At 42.0% G+C, this 22740-nt stretch overlaps 1 protein-coding gene across 4 annotated transcripts in view; it reads left to right on the top strand.

Annotated features, from left to right (window-relative positions):
• The window catches only part of kcnab2a (potassium voltage-gated channel subfamily A regulatory beta subunit 2a), a gene marked incomplete at its 5' end in the record, with an annotated part of 40914 nt that overhangs the window by 3680 nt on the left and 14494 nt on the right, over positions 1-22740 (top strand). For 2 of the 4 annotated variants that reach the window (XM_079186137.1, XM_079186136.1), the window contains one exon: positions 11671-11882. The exons of the other annotated variants lie outside the window; for them this stretch is intronic. In XM_079186137.1, coding sequence (XP_079042263.1) covers positions 11671-11882 — 212 coding nt within the window. Of the gene's footprint in view, positions 1-11670; positions 11883-22740 lie in introns of those variants that run through there. 4 annotated transcript variants of the gene reach the window in all.

The raw sequence follows: 22740 nt of genomic DNA, 5'->3' as shown, positions 1-22740 counted from the left end.
TCTGCTGTTACTTGTATCGTGATCGCTTGCAATTCTGTAATTAGTTCTGCAATTGGGTCAAGTATGCGGCCTCTGACTCAATCTCATCATTATTTCAGCTGTGTTGTCAGGAAGGCCGGCCGGCATTGCTACCAAGCTGCATTTAACCATTGTTAACACCGCCAACACATTTTCCAACAAACGCAAGTAAAAAGGTTATGTTAGGGTCTCTCTCTCGCTCTCTCTTCTTTTGAACTCTCCGTCGTTGCTCGCTACTCTGCATGTACATACACACCTTGTTTTTCTTGTTTGGCCGACCTTTCAAAGTTGATAAGGTTATAAATGTTGTGCAATTCAAATTAAGGAAAATTAAGACTCTATTTCTCATATTCTGCCCTTGAAACTAAACACTCTCAGCAGGCCCATTTGGAAAACAGTCCCCAGTGTCCATGACGTCCCGACTGAACGAGGCAGGCAGTGGGTAAAGGAGCCAGCTTGAGTTCAGTGAGGCGAGACAGGAAGCCCTGTGCCTCCTATTTGAGCTATATGGAGGTAGACTGGAGAAGTATTGATTTCTGGAGTGACTTAACACTAATGGACATGGTAATGACCTCCATTTAGAAGTTCAGACATATAATGTTTTGTCTGACTACAACTGTTCCTCAATGTACAGCACGCCTACATTATATCTAGGATCCTTTGGAGAAAAGTTTTTTACCTGTATGTAATGAAATGCACTTAAACGTTCATACTATTTTGATGCTATTGGTTAGACAGCTCATTGGTGCTTTCTTTTAGTAGTTTTATTGAAGAAGAGTTAGTCAAGGTTTGGCCACTAGGGGGCAGAAAAACAAGCAGACACAATTACAGTCAGCAACTCATTACAGGCTCATTGACAGGTTATTTATATATGCAGCAAACTTGGAGGAACATTAGCACCTGATGAATCTCTCATATTCTGAGAAAAAATGTTTTCAGCCTGTGAGATGGTCAAATATGTCCAACAGCCTCTTTTTCTGCCTGTCTTTTCGTGTTGGTCAGGTAGTGCACAGTGGGTTTAACAGAGCGTTCTGTGCTCCGGATGATTAGACCAGCTGAGACTCAGCACACAGTTAATGTGTGGGCTGCAAAACCAAAACAGTTTGCTCAGGAAGAAAAGGAAACGCGCTTTTTAGAGCTCCACTATAACTTCTATGATACAGTCATTTGATTTATGGTTATTTTGAAAAAAAAAAGATGACGGTTAGGGCTGTAAATAACTGTTTTCATTATCTGCCGATTGTTCAGCCTAATAAATCAGAGCCGGAGGGGATGTCTTTTAATGTTTTGTTTTGCCGACCAACAGTCTGAATCCAAAATATATACATTTTCAATGAGATAGAATTTAGAGAAGCAGCAAATCCTTTCAGATCTAACGCAAGTTTACATATACAAATAGATAGTTGTGGTTTGAGCTTGTCCGTTAACGAGCTGAAGAGCATATTTACAACTTTAGTTAATATAACTTTAACATAGTTTTGTCACTAACTGCTGTTCTCCACTAGATGGTGGCAATGCTTCACTCTTCAAATGCCTCCCACTCACTGCCATAATGCATTTACTGAGCACAGCAAGTGCATCACTCCCACACTGCTGAACATCCTGGCCAACTAGTTTTGATATTTATCAGTTTAGCCAGGTGTTGAAACTAGACCAAAAGATGATTAAAATCATGTAAAATAGCATCGCTGTCACCAGGTGGCAACATGGAGGAATGTTTATTGCCTCTGCTTCAAAGTAGCCCTGGGCAATATATCGATATTATGTCAATATCGTGTTATGAGACTAGATGGAGTCTTAGATTTTCAATACCGTAATATGGCATAGATCGTAATTGTGTGTGTCTTTTTCCAGGTTTATGTCCTTAGTCATTAGCTGATGGTTGTGAAAGCATCAATAGTCCCTATAATATTGTGACAATGTAGATATTGCAATTTCTCCACATCTCCCAGTCCTACTTCAAATCATCATTCTCATAAGTTTTATTTTTGTGTCTGTATCTTTTATACTCTGACACACACACACACACACACACACACACACACACAAACCTTTTGGTGCGGACATAAATCTGCACTGAGCCACTCTAAACTGTAAACAATTTTTTCTTAGTCTCAGCAGCACGGCAGCATGTGTGTCAGACTGTGACGTTTCTCTTCAGGCGATCCCCGACTCCAGAGCTAAATTTAGCAACAGACTTGTGTCCACAGCTGCCACTGGATACAGCTGAACGCGATGCAGCCTAACCTGTTAATCCACTATTTTACCTCAAGCCCACTGCCTCGTAGTCTCGCTACAATAGATTGAAAGCCGCTGTGTCGTGTGTTTGTGCTTCATCTTTGTCACAGGAGTGGTGGACGATGTTTAGGCATTAGATGAACATTTGGTGACCTCTCCAGCTCCTCTTTGAGCTATCTGTGTCTGGCCGAGTCTGACAGCCTGTCAAAGTGTTCTAGTCAGAAATGTTGTGTGGGCACAAGAGGTGGGAGTGCCAGAGATTACACAATTCTATTTCATCTTGGTGTTTGTTGTCTTTAAATGTAAGCCTCTTTATACATGGCAGCTCAACAAGATGTCTTCATGATCACAGTTTAAGGCTTAGTACATTGTGTTTATATTCCATGTGTATAGTTTTAACTTGAATAATGCATCAAGAGGATTGTAACTTTAAATACTGACAAAGGTCATTGTCATCATTGGTTATTTATGAAGTTGTAACATCTGATTCATAAGCCTTTTGTTTTGTGTAACATCATAGTTTTAAGAAGCACAGCCATGGACTTCACATGTAGTCGCTGTTGTTCAAATAGATGGTAAGAGCACCATTATAGCTGTACTCTCCTTCATCACACTGCTGAACGTGGACGTGTTTTCAATAAAGCCTGCAATGTCAACATCTATGTTAACATTGCCTTGGCTACTAGTTATAGTTAAAAGTGTGGGTGCAAGATTAGTGACAGACAAGGGACCACATTTTAAATTGTATTAACGCCTGAAAGTGCCATTTCCTGCAATATAGAGCCTTTAATCAAGCTGCTTTTTCACTATAAAGCACAGTTTATTTTGCACAATATGTTACAGTGTGTGTCACAGGATTTTGTGAGACTTTGGTCCAGGGCAGCCGTGCAGCGGGCCCCGCCCCTCTTTGCAGTGAGACGGCCTGCAGCATGCACTAGGTCTACGGGATGTAAAAAACTAATTTGCTCCCCCAAGTCAGATAGTGGGGGTGCAGCTGCTCTGCTTGCTCCTTTGCTCTGGCACCTTTTCAACATTGCTCTTCCTCACATGTACTTTCATGCCTGTCCGCATTAACCGTGTGTTTTTTTCTTCATGTCTAAAGGAGTGTGTGTCTCTGTGAGTGTGTGTGTCACTGGAGGCTGCAGGGCGGCTGCTCTGTACTTACCCAGTAGTGACGGGAGGTAGGAGGCGTCCCTCACCCCTTTAGACACTCGGGGCCCTAGAATTGTGCTGTTGTCGCTTTGGAAGTTGTGTACTAAACAACGTTCAGTACACATTTCCTACACTGTTGAGTACCATCCCTGAATAAAATGTGATGCTCTGTTTGTTTTCCCAGGGCCATGTCTACTGCTTTCGTCCTCTCTTGAACTTCTCATTTGAATTCAACACATTTAATTTGTTGGGAATCCTACCATGATCTATTTTTGTACGTCTCTTATGACATTTCCAGTGCAAATTACAATAAGGTCTTTAGGCAACAGAAATTGTGATGGATATAAGTCAATGCGGTAAGAGTCGTTTCTTAAAAGGTCAAGTCTGAGGATAAGAGGGAAAGTCCACCGAAGCTTTTTGTTTATTTCTGTGGTTTTTTGGTCACTCTGGCAAATTTAATGCACAGGGACATTTTATATGCCACGGTTGACTGATTCATCAGAAAGTCAGCAAAACCAGGTCCTGAGTTCGGGTTGCAGGTGTATATTTTTCTGTCAACTGACTTTCTCTTTGATGGAACCTACTTCATATTTCCTTTCATTGCTTTGTTGTGTATTTGATAGGAAACTCTCTCTCTCTTTCCCCCTTTTTCTTTGCTTTGTGTATTCTCCTGTGGTCCCCATTTAGTTTTATCATTGAGAATACACTATATCCACTCGGGCTGAATCCACTTCTTCAAAACTAGTTTTCACCTAATTTATTATTGTACAAACAAACGTACACTCTTCTTCTGTAGTTTTCGGTCTCTGTGTCCTTATTGGATTCTGCTGGTGCTGTCTAGCATTTGTGTATATTGTGAACCTTTCTGCCTGATGTTTCCTTTCAGATAGCTCCTTTTGTCTTTTCCTTGTAAGGCGTGATAGTGTTGGTGTAGGCCGAGACCTCAGGCAGAACCACCAGACAAAAGGTTTGAGTTGGTCTGACCTCTCAACATGTTAAGGATTTACAAACAGCAGTCTGACCACATTATAAACCTGCTGCCTTGTTTCTATATTTATACTGCTGGAGGCCATTTAGGGTGACCGAATCAGTAGCTGAGAAATAAATAGGAGCCATCTGTTTCATAAGCATAACTTGTGTGACAGGACCATCAAACGGCATCAGCTAGAAAGCGATGGGTCACACACTGTAATGGATCTGTGTTGGGCGCCACAGCTGTGAGCGGTCAAGGGCATCACAACACTGGTAGGTTGTCATAAAAGTGTTCTTTCTTGCAGAATGCAGATATTCACTTTATTACGTTAGCATTATTAAACAGAGCAAATGCAGACAAACCAGTTATTTTATGAGAATTGAGAGTATCTCCAATATGAATGAATACACATTGATATTTAGAATAGCTGACTTCATTCTACTTCCGGCTGATTGGAGATTTTCAGTGATGTTTAAATAACACAACCAGCTCCATCCTTTCCCTAAAATGACTCCACTAGATGTTTCTATCATTTAAATGATGCTTCTTCTTCTATGAAACAATGTTTTGCCAATTTAAGTCAATCATTTTAATTATCTACTAAAATTAGCAGTTGTTGACTGTTGGTGTTATTTTAATATGATTAAATGGCAAATTTCTGAAGTCTGAAACACCTTTTTAGGTCTGTATGGCAGTGATAATGGCAAACAACATGATCACTGAAATATAATGACTGAAAGGCTAAACCATATGATGGCACTTAAAATGTCCCAAATGTTGTATTAATGGGAGTACATTGGCTGCTATTTGATGGATGGCTACATCTGGCTCTGAAGAGGGTTAACTGAGATAGTTGAGAAGGAAAGGTGAGGTATCCTCTCCTCCACCGACGTGATCAGTGCCTCGGACTTCTCGTTGCTAAAATTCTGCGCCTGTCCATCATGGCAAGCTAGCTAGCCAGTGAGTGTCGTTGATGTTGCGGTACAAAGATACAGGCATGGCATGACAGTACACGTGCCCATTTAAAGATGGGTGAGGGTATTTTTTTTATAATGAGGCCCCCAGGTCCCTTCATCAGGAGTTGAACTCAAATTTCTCCAAACAATGCGGACTTAGGATGCCAAGAGGACAAGCAGCCACATCTCCCTGCTGAAATGCGTGCAATATAAAACATTTCTGCCCAGCAACGCTCCTCTGTGTGAACCTTTGGTATGACAAATGCACACAGGCAGGCTGGAGGATCTTCCGATGAACAGGACAGATTACTGTGCTTCCTCCAGATTAGTGAGCGCGCTCCCTCGGACTGTGTGACTCAGCCCTGTTTGGTTTAAGCACATCTGAATTCCCCACATCGCCGTGGGCTCCCTGCTGTTTTGTAGTGGTCAACATATTTTCTTAAACTCGCACTGCGTTTTTACTCTATTGCGTACTGCAATTTACAAATATGTTGTCCCTATTCGCCCCATATTTTTAATGACATATAATCTCTGAGAATAGCTAAAGCCAAAAGTCATCGTAATGACTTTATTATAATGACAGGGGTTCCCTCTCTTCTGTTTTTTTTCTGATTGTGTCAGCTCTCTCGCTCTGTTAGATCTGTCAATGGGAACACCTGAAACGACAACTCCTTCTGAGCCCTGCTGTCTGCGGGGAATCTGTTCATGTTCACTGGAGAATTAAGAATTGCTGCACTCGCTGCACACAGCTGTGACCGGCTTCTCTCCGCACTGTTTTCACAGGAAATCCCAGAAAAACTAAGATAATATTTAGCTTAAACAAAACGAAAAGTACAGAAAAATTACACAAAAGATTGATACTAAGATAACCTAATATAGAATAATATTCTCATATATTTTTCTGCATCAGTTAATCACATTTCCATTGCAGCGATGAAAGGGTCAACCATTAGAAATGTTTGGACCCAGCCTCAGGAGGCTTTAAGCTGCTAGAAAAGCACGACCACATCTGTCGATCACCACTGTCAATCTGTCTGACGTCACATCACTTTCCATTACCTCTCTTAAGCCCTTTCTCACACACACACACACACACACACACACACACACACACACACACACACACACACACACACACACACACACCACTCCGCTTCACCACTCTCATCTCAGGGATGCTATCCTTTCCACTTTGTTACTCAAACCCTCACTAATGTTGTTCAATTAAACCCTCAGTAAGTGGAACCTTAACCTCCATTAGACAGCTGGCCAACAGTTACACATGATACAACTGTGGTCATCCTCAGCTTGGTGAACGGTGCTCTTCACAATCACTGCCTGTCACAAACTACATTTTCCTGGCCTGGTGCCTGTGGACACGCTTTCTTAAGTTAACGGTGTGAGATGTACGGAGAAGAAAGCACAGCTAAGGAGATGAAGCAGTTGAGAATAGGTTATTCTGTTTAGCTTGAAGGAGTCTTTACCTTGAGATGTCATTGCCCTTTTTAATTGTAGAGGATCTCTGCAGTAAGACAGAAAGCCAGTGCTTGCTCAACTAGCTTGGACAGTTCAGGCCTAGTGCCCTGCAGCAACTCAGGATGCCAGTTCATGTGCCAATCCCAAATCGCTGGAGGTACTCAGACTGCCCCTGAGACCAAATTAGTGAACAACCGCATGAGACACTCGCGAATATCAAATTTGGGAGTCCTTTTCCCCTTTCAGTGGCTGAGGGCGTTCTTTGTGTATTGTCTAGTCTCACTGTGTAGAATTGATTCAGAGAGCAAGTGACTATTTTTAGAGCTAATGCTGCCGTTGCGGTGAAGGATCTCTGCTCATGACGGTGGCCCACTGTACCTTCGTGGTCAGTTTCTAATTTTCTGTCGATGAAAACACAGTCTTTCCCTCTCTGCCACTGACGTTGCTCAGCTGCAGTATGTGAGCTGGGAGAAGTCAGCTGTCCGAGCAAAACCTCCCGTACAGCCGGAACGGACTACCGGGGCTTCATTATGCTATGATCGCCAACCTTTCCTCTCGATCAGGGCTGAAAGGATTAACAGAACAAAACCAATCATTTTAAGTGTGCGTGTTTCTGCAGCTTTCCTTTCTTGTATTCTTAATAAGGGATGTAGTTTTGTCAATAAGTGGGATACATTTCCGCAGCTTTTTATTACAACTACGTAGTGAATTTGAATCTGAATATTGGTTACTTTTGTTTTCCTTCTCCGTCCGCACTAAAAGAAAGCTGTTGTTGGTGAATTTTAATCTGCTGTAGTCGTGATCGCATAAACACACACGTTAAGCTGTATTCTCTCCTCTTCCTCCCCCGCGCGCTGGGCCGGGCCCTATCAGTGCTCTGCATTCACACACATTGATTGAGTGTCTGAGAGGGGTTTTAGCAGCTCACTAGATTTTGGGATAACCGCTAAATCAGGCACTTAATCAAGGCAAGGAGACGAAGGCCACGACTCAAGGGAGGACATTGTGATAATATGTGGAGTGGGAGGAGATGGATTTCTTTTCTTTACGCTGAGATTTGCTCAGCTGGGCTGTCTAACAACCAGCTGAGTCCAGCGCTAGCAATGGTAACTGATGGGATTTATTTCTCAGGTATTGTTCAATTGTGTCCCTTTGCATTGATGCATAAATTACTTTTTATCGTAAAAGAACAGTCGTGCATTGGGTTGAGTCCCCCCTACTGTGCGCACCATGAACACAATGTCACTAATTAACAATTTAACAGCGGCACTTTAAGGCATTATGTAAAGATCAGACTTTCTTATATTTAGTTCAGCATCCTGTATGACTGATTTATCTTGTAACTAACAATGAATAGAGGGTTCGTTCCAAGTTTGCTTCTACAGACTCTGATGAATGAACACAAAGCAGCTAATAGTTCAGGCCAGTAATTGCTCAATACTAGCATTAAGAAAAGAATCCTAATTAAAGTGTGCATGAAAAGGCTGAATGAGATAATAAACGTGTACGCATTTGTTCGGATTGACTTTGACTCTGAGGTCACCAGCAGGCCAGGAGGCGATGTGTCCTCTGCAGTGCAGGCTGATGTGTCACGCAACTTCAGTAATGAAATGAACACAGAGGTAGTTTATGGAGCTTGAATGTCACGCAGATGAAAGACCTCCCCTTCAGCAATGGCATGACTTTTGATAAGTGGGCACATGTGGAACCAGGTCGCAGGTTTCTAACAAAGGAGATATAAAATGTTTCACCAATCACCTCTTCACTTGACGGCAGTAGGTGGAGACCATTAAAATGTATGCCAGTCACGCTCACAGCAACACCTGCTAAAATAGGTATTTTTGTCTTTTAGAGACAACCGTACAAGTGTCAGTCATCTTTAATGGTCGCCGCTTCTCTTATTTTTGTTTTCCAGATATAGTAAAATAAAACGCATGCTGTCAATCTGAAGAGAGTTGGTAGATGTGCCTGTTGTGAATTATTAAATCACAGTAAGTGTGACAGGCATGGTGTATTGGATTGAGCATATTTTTGTATATTTTACAGTAAATATTATAAATACAAACTGATGCAATATGGTTTGCATCTGGTGATGAGTGTCGGTAAGCTGGACAAAATGCCAGAAGGAGCAATAAGGGAAAAATGTTTGTTCCATTGATTCATTTAGGTGATGGATCACTAGTCTGACGGCTGATGCATGCTTGTATTGATCACGATGCGTTGCACTGCACAACAGTCAATAAATGTGTAGATTTTCAGATGCAGATAAATCAAGGTTCAAACAAAGGATTCATATGGTTTAGTAAAGACAATAAATCAGTGGTCACATGGTTTCAGTAGCCATGAAAAAAAGCCTAAACAATATATTGTAGGATGAAGGTTGTGAATGAATATATTCTATTTCACCCTATTGCTTGAATATCATAAGGCATGCCGATGTTGTGCAAGTGTTCCCATATCTAGCTGGGGCCTGATTTTTGTCAAGCTCGTTTTGTGGGTTTACGTGAATCTGTGCAGCCGGAGCTCCTGTCGCTAGCCCCGCCCACTTCTCAGCACCTTCCCCATGTCACGACTCCTGGGGGCCCTGGAGCACAGCCGAGTGGATGGCGGCGTCACGTTTTCCGCAGCACTGGCAGTGAGTGCATGCACCGTACCCTGTGGACACCATGTCAGACCGCTCTTATGTCGAAATTAGTAGAGAGCGAATGGCATCGGCCTCAAACGTGTTTCCCCGTCACCCTCACCCAAAGTGCAGGACAAAACGCTGCAAAGGTGACGAGCCCATCTATCTTGCCCATGTGCTGCCTCGGCCGCCACTGTAGAGATTGCTATGCAGTCGCGTTCATGCTGGCTCAGGGGCTTCCTTTTCAATCTCTCGCACACTTTGTTATAAGAAGGAGCATTCGCCAGGCAGTTTTGAGCTGGGCTTCTCTGCTCCCTTCACACAGTGTGAAATTTAAATCAGATTTTAGTTGAATTAAACCACTTCTCCCCTCAGGGCTCTATTTAAGTCTCCGAGACCAAAGGTCATGGCTCCAAGAATAGAGCTGTCAGTTAGCAACCGCCTGTTTGCTAGATTCCCGTGATGGAGGTTGCTTCCTCGACTGCTTTACAATACATGTCTGCTCCTGATGGCATCTCGTTTAATTAGCTCCTAGCTCCTAGCACACTAGCTGGTCCACTCAGATAAGCTTCACTATTATATTACTGGGAGCGTGTGTCTAATCTACTGTCTCTTCAATCTGCATCCACTGTTGCATTTACTCCAATTACTGTGGTGTTTACTTTCAACCTCCAACCTATATCATTTTGACACCGCTCACCTCGTCTAAGAATGCTGCCATTGTTCATTAGGTGAGTATCAAATAACCATTAATAACAGATGTCGGGAATGTATTCAGGCGTTTTATCCTGCGACATTAATTATTTTCTAAGATGAATAATGTAGATTTAAACGTTTTTTGAATCACATTGAATTAAGCAGTAAAGACGAACACAGCGTGCAAGTTCAGTCTCAGACAGCCCTGCCTTTAACATGTAATAACACAGATAAAGTTGCATAATGAATATTTCACGGGCAGTTGAACACACCCACGTGAGAGCCCCCTTTTCCGGAGCCATAGGCTATTGCAAAGTCCTGACCAGTGAGTATTCAGCTTCCCCCTTTTTTCTTCTGACAGAATAAACTATATTGGCACTGCAGGGCATCAGGCGGACAAAGAAGAGGAAAAAAATAGAAAAAATGCACTACCTTTTTCTTAAGAATGCTGCTGTAAACACAGCAGATTTCAATGCCTTGCTCTCGCACGCTGCTGTGGCTCTCTGAATATTCCTCCTTATAGCTTCTCTTCATATCCCTCCCACCACATTCCCTCCCTCCCTCCCTCTCTCTCTCTCTCTCTCTCTCTCTCTCTCTCTCTCTCTCTCTCTCTCTCTCTCTCTCTCTCTCTCTCTCTCTCCTCCCATCTCTTGCCTGCGTGCACCGTGCAGCTTTACGCTGAGCTCTAGGCATACAGATGTAAGTTTCAGCAGGGCAACGGCCAGCGCTGGCAAGTGAATATGAGGTTGCCCTTTTGCTAACATGCAGTAGTATTCGGTAGAGTATCCAGCAGCCGGCACAACTGTCAAGGCGGACTCAGAAGGCGAGATGAAAACCTCCTGGAACTGTGTGTTCGTGTTTTATTCTCTCCATCCCTTTGTGTGGATCTATGCGTTTCTACTCTTAAAGCTTGGCAGCAAGAGGTGTTATCCCTAGCGCTGAGCTCAGCTTTAAAAGGAAATTGCAAGACTGTAAATCTGCCTGTCAGCCTCTGATGAGCCTCTGATTAAAAGATAAAGCGAGAGGAGGACACCCGGAGGAATCAAGGAAAAACTTGCAGAGGGACATTTACGCAAGCTTTGATTTTGATTTTTGGGACTCTGTTTTTTTTAAATCGTTGTCCTTGACCTGCGTTTTATGCATCTGAAGTCTGCAGTGATTGCATATTTGATTCTCACACCAGCTGAGACGGAGATGCTGTATCGTTGTGCTTGGATTTGGACTTCTTTTGAGAGGATTTTGTTTTCACCTGATCAGCGGTCCTTCACTGTTTGAATCCATGCTGATCTGCCCACCCCACCCTCCTGCCCCTCTTTTCTTCTACTGAACATTGTGAGCTTAGTCACTTTAGCGACTGGGCAGTGATTTCTAACGGAGGCACGGCGCGTGAGGCTGGATTCGGAATAGTTGGCACTGATCTTTCTCACGCTCTTCAGGGTCCTCAAACGTTACACCTCTGGCAGTTTGTCCTACCCGACTTAACAAGCAGAGAGTTTAATTAGACTCTCTTCTATTGGGACGGCCGGCCGCAAGCCAGGATGCAGGTGTCACTAGTGTGCACGGACCACCGTGGGGGGGTGAGCCGCACCACGGAAGACCGGCTAAACCGACAGAACGCCAACAGCCCCAACACAGGCACCCGCAGCAAGTTCAGAGCGGTGGCGATGGTGGCTCGCAGTCTTGGACAACTCTCTGTTCAGAATGTGCCTTCCTCCAGCGAGCAAAGCATAAGGACTGGCATGAAGTATAGGTAGGGCATGTCTGAACTCTTGACAGGTTGCTATCAATTTGGCCATAAAACCTTGACTTATCTAAAATGCTCCCCCTGCTAAAGTAGATTTTGAATCATCAAATTCTTCTTTGCTCAGGCTACAATTCTTCAAAGGGAGGACTGCCCATTTGTCCAATTTGCTACTGTAAACCAGTTTTTATTCCTTTCTCCTTCCTGTCAGAACTACCAAACCCCATCTGTTAAATATTGATGACCGTTATTATGACAGTAACTAATCAATGAACCTGCCCGCTTGCTCCTCAAAAACGATCTCAGATGGAAAAGATTTGCTATTTATATTTTTTTTATCTGATCTTTGTTCTTGTTTGGCATGTATGTCATTTAAATGTAGCTTTTGGCCATTGATGTCTAATCTGTTCTGGACAAACAAGCAGTGCAAACAAAGTACAGGAAGCTGCATTCGTTAAGCTTTAGGGGAAACTGATTAGTATTTTCCCACATTAGTCTCTTAAGTGCAAGGCTACTATTATCATAAAAGCCTTTTTGTTTGTTTACCTTACACTGATAATCCCTTTGTTTTGAATTTATTATAGTGTGGTTTAATATGGATTATCATCACTGCAGATCCTTATAGCAGAAGTATTAATCATTAATCACTTATTTTTTCAATCATTGGCTCAAAAGCTACATTGAGTCAGTTGTTACTATTGAAGTAACGCTTGCTGTCATATTAAAGAGTGTCCCTGACTTGCTGTGAAAACAAACACTTTGCCTCACGATAGCTTTTGCTCACAACAGTGTGTGTTGAAATGATGCTGCAGTGAATATTTATCGCACCCCTTTAACCACTTGATTACTAATTACTGCTCTGTTGTAGTATTTACACTTCTGTAGCATTCACTCTGACAAAATGTTTGGTATTTGATTTAATGAAAGTGATTGAGCCTCTTTGTGTGTAGAAACCAAAAGGGACATAGAGACTAATGACCCATATGTTTAACATTTAGGCAAAGTTATACTCAGAAAAACATTTATGACAAAATGCAAATGTATTTATTTGTGTGGTGAATTACTCCAATTGGTGCACAACGACTGAAAAAAGGAGCGAATGACAATTGAACAGCGGAGGACACACAATCTGTAGTTAGTCAGCATTGGTGAGTTCACATTACCTTTCAGCGTGTTCAGGTACAGCACGTTATGATCTGCAGCCAGCTGCCTATTTATGCAAGATATCCATCCGTAGTTATTTTGCTGTGGGGAAAATACATTTTACGAAACTCACTTTGCATAACATTAGGCGTACCTTGTGTTACGGTGTGACGCCAAGACAAACTGAACCGATAAACGACTCATTTTACTAAAGGTGAGAACTCTGTGGAGCGGGAGAGACGGACAGAAAGCAGCAGATGGGGAGAGAGATGAGAGAGAGAGACACGGCAGAAGATTTAGGATAAAGACATGTACTTTGAATGTAAATAAGGAGCCAGAGTGCATCAAAAAGCATCAAAATAGAGCTTGTTTATCTCAAACAATGGACCCCACCTAGCAAATCCCACGTTAACCCCTGAATATACTTATTTCCAGTATGTTTCCATTCCTTCTCAGAAGCTTGTGAGCTGTTTCTTGTTTTTAACCATTTTATTGCATAAATGTTCTCCAGGAGCATTTCTGTTGTGTATTTGTTCTCTTTATAGGATTGTCATTCAAGTGGTAGATGACTTGATTTCTGATAGAACTATTAATATTGAAATCAACTGATTATCTTTTCAAATTGTGTTTTTGAAGTCCCAAAACCCCAAAAAGAAAGATGATGTTATGCCTTTAAAGCAGAATCAGCTTTGTGGGGGGTGAAAAATGAGTGCTACGTTGACTGCGAAATTAAGATTGGGCGTTGATTTGAGGAAACGCATTAGCCATCCTCAGTAGTGTTTCAGATGTGACATAACAGTCCTTTGCATCTGATTCGCTGGCGGCAGCCTCGCCATGTTGGCTCACTGTCATTATTGAGGCTAATGATATTGAATGAGTTAAATCATTCTCAGCGTGCGGTGCCAGCGGCTGTTTGTGTTCTTCGCTTCCGCAGTGAAGTCCGAAGTACATAACGGGCTCAGTGTTTGTGAAGCAGGCTTGCATCTGATGTAAACCGAAGGTAATGTAGGCCTCAATGCAGCATGAGGCTCAGAGATGCATGCACCGAGGCTACCACATTGTGTTTCGTGGTTTTGAAGAGATGCGAATAAAAGGGAAGGAAGGAGAGAGTGAAAGAAGGAAAGAAAGGGAGAGTGCTAAGGTTAATGCTGGTGTAGGCACTATGCCCAAGAGGAAGTACAGTAGGCTGGAGTGATATGTGCTCATGTCACTGTGTATCTTTCAAGCATGCCTCTCGAAGTTTAAGCTTGGCGGCCCTCTGACAATGCTAACATTTATCTTTTCATCCTTGAGCACAAGGATTGTTTTTCTCCGTTAAGTTCAGTTTGGAGTTTTTCATTTTGCCATTTTGACAGTTGAGGAGGTTCGCGGTTTCATAACTGTTCCCCAGAAGAACACAGTTAAAGCTTATCCACCCGGCAAAACTTTCCACGATTATCCACACTGCAGAATAGCGGTGGGAAATTCAGATCAGCCTCATTTGCATACAGTCCCCTCCGTTTCCCTTGAATGGCAGCCTTTGAGCTTGAATCAAGTCAGCCGGTCTTCATCCATGGACAAGAATTCAGGTTAGGTTGGAAGTGACCTCCCCTCACAAAGTCGAGGAAACCATCAAAGTGAAGATCTTTCCATTGTAGGCTGCCTCACCACAGACGGAGCATTTCTGTAACGTGACACAGGGCCTGCATGATGTGACTGGTTAAAATCATCAAGCTTGACTGAGAGCCCGCACCTCCTCCAAGGAATGATTAAAGGGCTTCGGTCGGGACTGAATTAATGGTGCACACAAAATGGCTTATGATTATGCAAAGTGGTCTTGCTCAGGGAATGGAAGAATATCTGTGAGATTGGGAAGGCAGTGCAGGTGGGGAGTCAGTCAATCCTATAAAGCCCCTACTTTTCACATTCCGGTTATCAGCTCTTCTCCCCAAAAAAACCAAACCCAGGAAGGGTCTAGAGGGAATGAGTAAACTTATAAAGGGACACTTTTCTTTGCCTAGGTGCTGCAAATAATCTGCTGAAAAGTAAGTGAATACCTTTGATGACATCACCGTTTTCATTTTAATGCTATTTTTGTACTTTTTTTAAACTGCTCTGGATAACATTTGTGCTTTAGGAGGATTTTTTAAATTTTTTTTGTCAATGCATGGTATTGTTCTTCGTCACATTTTGTATCAGCTCCACAGTTCTGCTGTATTGCACTCCGTATCGTTTACTGCTGTGGCCATGTGAATCGGAGCTGACTCACCTCCTCTCCTGGTGTAAATCCACAAGTAACTCGCCTCAGCCCAGACTGTCAGTAGGATTCCTCACATCTCTTAAGGTCCACTTGTGGTTGTAAAGTTGACTGTGAATCACAGCAACACTAAATAGTTACTGGCGGTGTTGTGTAAGCGGATGGCATTTAAATCCCACCACTGTGTTGTGTGAAGCTGTGATGTATCATTATAAACCACAGAGATGAGACCTTAAAAAAGCCTGTTTCATCTAGTGCACCTTGAAGTATCTTCATGTAACAGATGGCAGAATTTATAAATTCAGAAATGGAAGCAGACTGTCAAAGATTTACCAATGAAACGTCTGCTCACCAGTGATTAGTATACAGGTCTGATGTTTCCTGATTGTATTATTAGCTGTAATTGCAGAAAGGAAATCAAATTGGTGGTACTGAAATATAGGAATGTTTTTGTCCTTGTCAGGGAATTTATTTCCGTATTTTGTGACACAAATGAAAAAGCATGCATCGCTCAGGCTTTGCGTGACAAAAGCTGTGGGTGTGAGATTTTGGGCGTCATGAGTGTGGGTGCATGCTGGGACGTTTTCCTGCATTCTGAGGGCTCTTCATCAGGGAACCAGCTTTCTACAGCCTGCACTCCCCCTTGAAAAATGAATCATACATACAGTGTGTTAGTTGAACAGAACCCACCTACAGGAGCCGCTCTGATGTTAATACTAAGACTCATCCACAGCGCAGATTTCAGGCCCACAGTAGCCACTTAGGTACCATCCTAAATGTGCACAGAACGTACACCATCTGTTTGCTCTGGGCGTGTGGAGAGAAACGGTGCCAAACGGTGGGATGGTTCATTTATTGATTTGTCGGCTCGTGTTTCACTGTATGTGCATTGTCTGTGTTGGTGTGTAAGAAAGCGAGTGAGTTGGGAGGGGCTGTTGTGGAATATTTAGCTTATGTGTCTATAAGCATGTGACAGACACACTTGCGTTATGTTGAAGGAGAAAATGAAGACAGCTGTTCCTTCTTTGCCTCACTGATTAGACTTTAATTAGAGTGTGTGTGTGTGTGTGTGTGTGTGTGTGTGTGTGTGTGTGTGTGTGTGTGTGTGTGTGTGTGTGTGTGTGTGTGTGTGTGTGTGTGTGTGTCTTAGCACTACTCATTTCTCTCTGCATGGTATTTTCTTAAATGCTCTAGAAATAGCCTAGATGTATTATTTCTGTTGAGGATTGCCGAGAAGAGACTAGTCTGAATTGTAGTCAGACAGTTTATACTGTTGTAATAATATATGTGGGCAGCATTTCTATTTAACTTCATAATGATTTAGTCCAAAGTTCAGTACATAAGCCCACAGCTATATGTTTTAATGATCCATCACAGATTATTATATTTACTGTATAAAGCGGCCACACTTTTATTCTGCCTAAAGTATAAGGATGGGTTTAGATTTACAAATGAGCACCAAATCAACAGACTGGTTTTGACAGCAAAATTTGTGTTTAGCATTTCTTTCTGCATGAGAAGCGCTTGAGCTGCATGTTATGTAATGTGTGATGGAGGAAATAATGTAGCACAAGTAGACATGAGGCTGTACTGTACCAAGGGACCAGAGCTTTAGCTTGCTTCAGAAAGTATAGAGAACAGGCCAGCAGGGGAAAATCCCCTTTACCCTGAACCTTTTTATGGAAATATCTCTATCTTAATTATGATTAGGGTTGCAACAAACAATTATCTAATTAATCTGTTGATTATTGTCTTATTTAATCGATTTAATTGAATTGTTTGGACAATTTTCAATGCCAACAAAAGTGAAAAATGTCCATCACAATTCCCCAAAGCCCATGGTGACATATTGAAGTCTTGTTTTGTCCGACCAACTGTCCAAAATCCATATTAACAATATTAGAAGACTAAAGAAACTACAAATGATTGACATTAAAGAGGCTGATATGGGAGAATTTAGCCATTTTAACTCTAACAGCGACTCAAAACAATGAATCGATTATCAAATAAGTGCTGATGGATTTTCTGTCAATACACTTATCAATGAATTGACTATTTGTTGCAGCTTTCTGTAATTTAGTTTGGTGCCTTCTTTCAATGCATTAAGTTCATTTTGTTTCTTTTAGACATTTACTAATTTATTTCCTATCATATAGTGTATGTTTTGGCATTGTCAGTGAATATATTCTTGCAGTATCTTTTAGCTACGACAGTCAATTTAAAGGCATATCAGGATGTTGGAGCACAGCTCAGTGTGACATTACAGATACCGTACTAGGAACAGGCGAAGACGAGGAACCCCCAGGTTCTAGTACGTTTCTCCCTCGTTCCTCTCAAGCGTATAGCAGAAGATTTTCCATCCCTGTGGGCACTGCCACATTTATCCCCAGACTAGAGCCTTTGAAAACACCCGAGTAAGAAGAAAAACAAATTCAGCCTCAGGAAAACCCTCTGAGCCGACAATCTGTTTATGCCCAAGTAAAAGAGAAATAAACTGCCATCGACAACTTTCCTTAAAGTCCCAGTGAAATGAAAGCTTCTACTCCCCGGCACAACGGAACAGTTGAGCGCTGAACCGTCACAAGAGGGATTGTTTGATTGATGATACGTAGCCCGGAAGTAATCGCATTCAATTGTTGTTACTGACAACTACATACAGGTTACATTGCTGTGAGAAAATTGTGCTAACCAACCTGAAGTCATTGAAACAGTCTAGGCTCAATGTGGTGTTTGTATTTGGCCAAAGAACACACGTTTTGACAGGACTATAATGCCGTCTTTACCGGACCACACTCAAAGAGAATCATGGCTGACACTAATAGCAAAAAAAAGAAATGTCCTCGGTATGCTTGTGTAAGATTGTGTTAAGATTTGCATACTGTTTGCTCTTCATAATGCACCAGCGTAAACAATTATTGCAGCCGTAGCTTCCTTCAGATCTTTTTATGTCTTCTTGTGCATTGGCGTGCACACATACATTAAGTGTCTGTTTGATATCTACGCAAGCTAACAGATCTCAGGGTCAGAGGTGGTTTTAGACTTGTCATGTGTTTTATGTTGCCTGTACAGAACGCGTAATGAGCGAGCTTCAAGGACTGGGATCTTCTGCACGGGTATAGCCCTGTGTTGAGGCGTGAACTTAAAGGGATAATTCAACATTCTGCGAAATATTTGTATTTATTTTTTTAGATGAGAAGATCAATACCACTCTCTTGCCAGTCCGTTAAGTATGAAACTAGAGCCAGCAGCCCTTGCTGTCCAAGGTTTTAAAACATTTGTCACTATGAGGTTTGGTAGACGGATTTTTTTTATTTAGTTTGGACAGAGCTAGACTAGCTGTTTCCTCCTGCTTCCAGTCTTTATGCTGAGCTAAGCGAATTGTTTCCTTCTTTAGTGATTTTTTCGAACTTAATCTTTTTAAAGAAAACAGATGTGTTTCCCAAAATGTCCAAACTATTCATTTTAAAACAACATTTTCTCAGGAAAAAGTCTTTATCCATTCACCTCCAGTCACAACTTGCACCCCCGCAGATCCATCTTGGGCTTGATCTGAAACAAGGATTGAGTTTTTTGTGTTTATAGAGTTTCAAAAAAAGGTCATCCAGCTGGCAGCAAGTAAATAGAGCCTCGTGGCAGAATGCTGCAGAATGAAGTGCACAACCATTCATGCTGCATGCCAGTGAGGTGAGTGCAAGATGATTGGATAAATAGCGCTAGCAAACGGCATGCTTGTTACGGTTCAGCTGATAATGGTCAAATGTTCCTTTAATCCGCGTTAATGTGTACAATCAGCATTTTCAGAGCAAAGGGGCTCACACTTTTCCTCCTCTATCGTACTGCCTAGTCAGGACATTTCTAATCCAATATTCTCAGCCGTCGCTCTTTCCTGAAAGTGGAATGGATGTTACATAAAGGCGAATGGAGGAGGAAAACCACCTGCAGCCAACACGAGCTAGTGGCATTCGGTCCGTGTTTTTTTCTGAAGTTGAAGCCACGATGGGGGTGGTATTAATAGTTCTGCTTGGTGAACATATCTCTCAACACGTTCCTTTTTTACGGCTCTGTGACCTTGTTTCCTCATTCATCACCCTGTCCTGTCCTGTCCACTGACATTGACTTCAAGTCCTCTCTCCCACTCAGTCTGCCGACTCCATGCCTCCATACCTTCCCGATGCTGTACTTTCACACTGTACTGAAACTTAACTGTGCCGACGTTTGGTGTCGTTTTCTCTCCACACGCCATCAGAGCAGATTTTATGGGTATAGAGCTTTTAGTCGGCAAAGAAGTGATGTAGATCTGCTCCTACGGTGGTTTAAATCCCTCTACCATTGTTTTTAAAACGCATAATTCGAGCAGATTTGACATGATGGGTCTTTAGTTGATGCTCTGTATAAGTTATGATTTAAAGGTGCAACAGTAGTCTGAACTCGTCACCGACTCGCATCCTGAGAATTTGTTGTTTTTGCTGGAACAGCAGATGTGTCTTTAGCAGGTTGCTGTTTTCTGTCTTGCTGAAATAAACAAAAAAAATATCTTCTGGCTAGTTTTAGGTTTTAACAGTTTTGACTGGATTTAGATGACAAAAGGCATAATAATGATTTTTTTTTTACACCTGTTTTTCTTTATTGCTTGTTGGGAAGTTACTAGAGTTATGTCTTGCGTCACAACAGTTTGAAGCAGCTCCAGCCTTCACCTTAAAACTGTTCATATGTCAGAGTGTTTAAACACAATACGCAGTTTGCTTTTCTGTCAACTGTACGAGCGACCAGTCAGTTTTGTGCTGGTTATTCAGTGGTGATCATGCAGTTTTCATGCGCGCTGTGCATGTGCCTTGTTTCAATGAGGCGCATCTAATTGTTATTTATCTGTCCTTGAATGTTTCTTCGGTTGGTTAGTAAAATGTTTTGCACCATTCAGGATAATAAATTGATTCCATAATGACTCATGAATCATGCAGTTAACAGTGCTTAAATATAACTAACTATTGGCAAGAATAAATAGAATATATCTTTCTTTTTTTACCTATTTCATATTTTTCTACCAGAGACAACAACCCAATAAGAAACAATCGATCAGTAACACCTGACTGAAAGGTCAGGTGAGCTCTGATATGCCCCGTCCCTGTTGACCTTAAAGGAAAATGACCTCCACTATTTGCCACAAGTCAGCTTCCATCAATGGCAGCCAAAGTCGTCAGCAGAGCTGAAAGATTGACATAGACGAGCAGGATTCATTGTGTCGAGCTAAAGTGAAATGGAACCTGTGTGTAAACAAGCCCCAAATAGATCTCCAAGCCACCCTTAATCAAATAAACCAACATACCAACATGAAAACCTTGCCTTGTCCACTTGAGCTTCAGGCTACTGGGATCAGAAGGCTAATGTTAACTCCGAGAAAGGTTTCCTAGTATTTCAAAGTAAACAACCGGACTGGACATGTGCTACGGTCACTGTGTGTCTCATCAGGTGTTGGCCCTGCGGCTGCAGTGCTGTTGCGGTCCGGTTCTGTGCTGTGCCTGTCTCCTTCATTATGGAGGAGGGTGTGAGAGATGACTTCACTGTTGTGGCTCAGGTCTGCTGAGGCTCAGCAGCAACCTGACACCTGCCTGCTTACTGGCTGAGGGTCATTGCAGCAACGCACGATGCAGTATTCAAGGCCAGTCTAGTGAAATATTGAACACAACAATTTGCTGACAAAGGGACATCCTTACAACAAGAACAATTGCAAGGTTAGAGCTGTGTAGTCTGATAGCCTGGTTACTTATTTTTGCTGAAATGCACTGGTACTGTATGTGCAGTGTTAATGTTTAAAGCATGCTTATACAGTAAGCTTCGCTGTGTGACAAGCCCTAACATGCTGATGAAAATGGTGAAAATCAGGAAGCTCTTGTATCCAGTTGCTCCCAGTTTGAAGTATCTCATTTGACAGGTTTACTGTGCATCTCTTTTTCTGAACATGCTTGTGCACCGTGTATTAACACATTAAGCAACACTAATTCATTTAATCACATTAGGTGTTAAAATCTGGACGAGTGCAAGGCTTGAAGCAGACTCGGCGCAGTAGCACTCGACAGTGTTCAGAGACAAACTCTACTAAAGGGTTCAGTCAAGATGAATTTTGAGTGAAGAAGCTATTTTGCACCCAGACAAGTGTCTTCGTTCATCTTTATAAACACTGGCAAATATGCTCCATTAACACTTTTGGTCAGTAAGCTGCTTTTGGTTATCTTGGTTTCTGACGTTGCCCGATGCCCGAGGGGGCATTTCACTCATGCAATTAAGTAGCAGTTCATTGTAGATCGGCTCTAGTGGTTTGCCAGAGGGGGGACGTGTGTTAACCTTGTTACACTGTTGCACCGTAGGGGCATGTGTGGTCCCACTGGACTCCCTTATCTTTCTCTCGTCTCCCTCATGACTGACAGTGTTTGCTTATAAGTCAGCCCGTCGCCTATGACATCATCGTGCTCTCGGATTCAAACTATAACACGATTACAGACCTCACTGACCAAGTCATATCGTTTTAATGAGGCTCTTTGTTGTGAATATTTTTGACCCAAATGCTTCACTTTGCAAATACACCAACTGGATATGATTTCATTAGTTTCTTTCAATATCACTCGATCGCACTGAAACCTCTGATGGCTGAAGGTTGACTTTTGTTGTGATTTGAAATAGATCTTGAGTCAGAAAACAAAGAGTACAAATGAAAGGAGAGACTCTGCCAGCATCCGTGGTGGTTCAGTGAAGACAGAGTGGAACTAATGAGGTTGAATGATAAAGTGAACATTTAACGGATTAACTCTTCCATAATGGAATGTGTATGGAGATGCATCAAAAAGAAACTTAAAGCATTTTAAGAGCCTTTATTTGTTTCAATTCAACACAAATGTAGCCTACTTGGAGGGATATGTGATACTGTTGAGATTTCCATATTTATTTTAAACGGTTTAGTCATTTGTTTTGGGGGACTCTGTGTTCAGACCACATTGAAGTGTTTTGTTAGTCAGCGCAGCAATTCAGCAATCTTATCATGGCTTCACAAAACACCCACACACACACAGTCCCACTCAAACATGCAGTCATAAAACACACACATCTGCACACACAGAGCACACCTATCCTCTGTCCCCCTCTGCTCTTTTTGTACTGTATTTCTATATAGGCAGTCTTATAAAAATATATTATATATCCTCCCACACGCTCACTTTGACTCCTTCACATGTTACATCATCTCTGAAGCCACATTTCTTTTATCTCTTTACACTGCCAGCTTATTTCTTGAAATAGGTTGACCAGAGGTAGCACACTTCATGTGTATGTTTAATCATTTCCCAGATCAGCGATAAAATGAAACTATTATAGTCTGAAGATAAACTGCAACTTCCTCCTGAAAAAGAATACATCCGCAAATTCAACCAGATCCATTATTTCTGTGTTGCCTTTTAACTTGGCGTCTGTCTTAGAAAATGTTAAAAGTTCTCAAACCAA

This window comes from Pholis gunnellus (assembly GCF_910591455.1).
Source record: "Pholis gunnellus genome assembly, chromosome: 3".
Classification (NCBI taxonomy): domain Eukaryota; kingdom Metazoa; phylum Chordata; class Actinopteri; order Perciformes; family Pholidae; genus Pholis; species Pholis gunnellus.
Note: the sequence above shows the minus strand (reverse complement) of the source record. Positions and strands in the feature narration are given on the sequence as shown.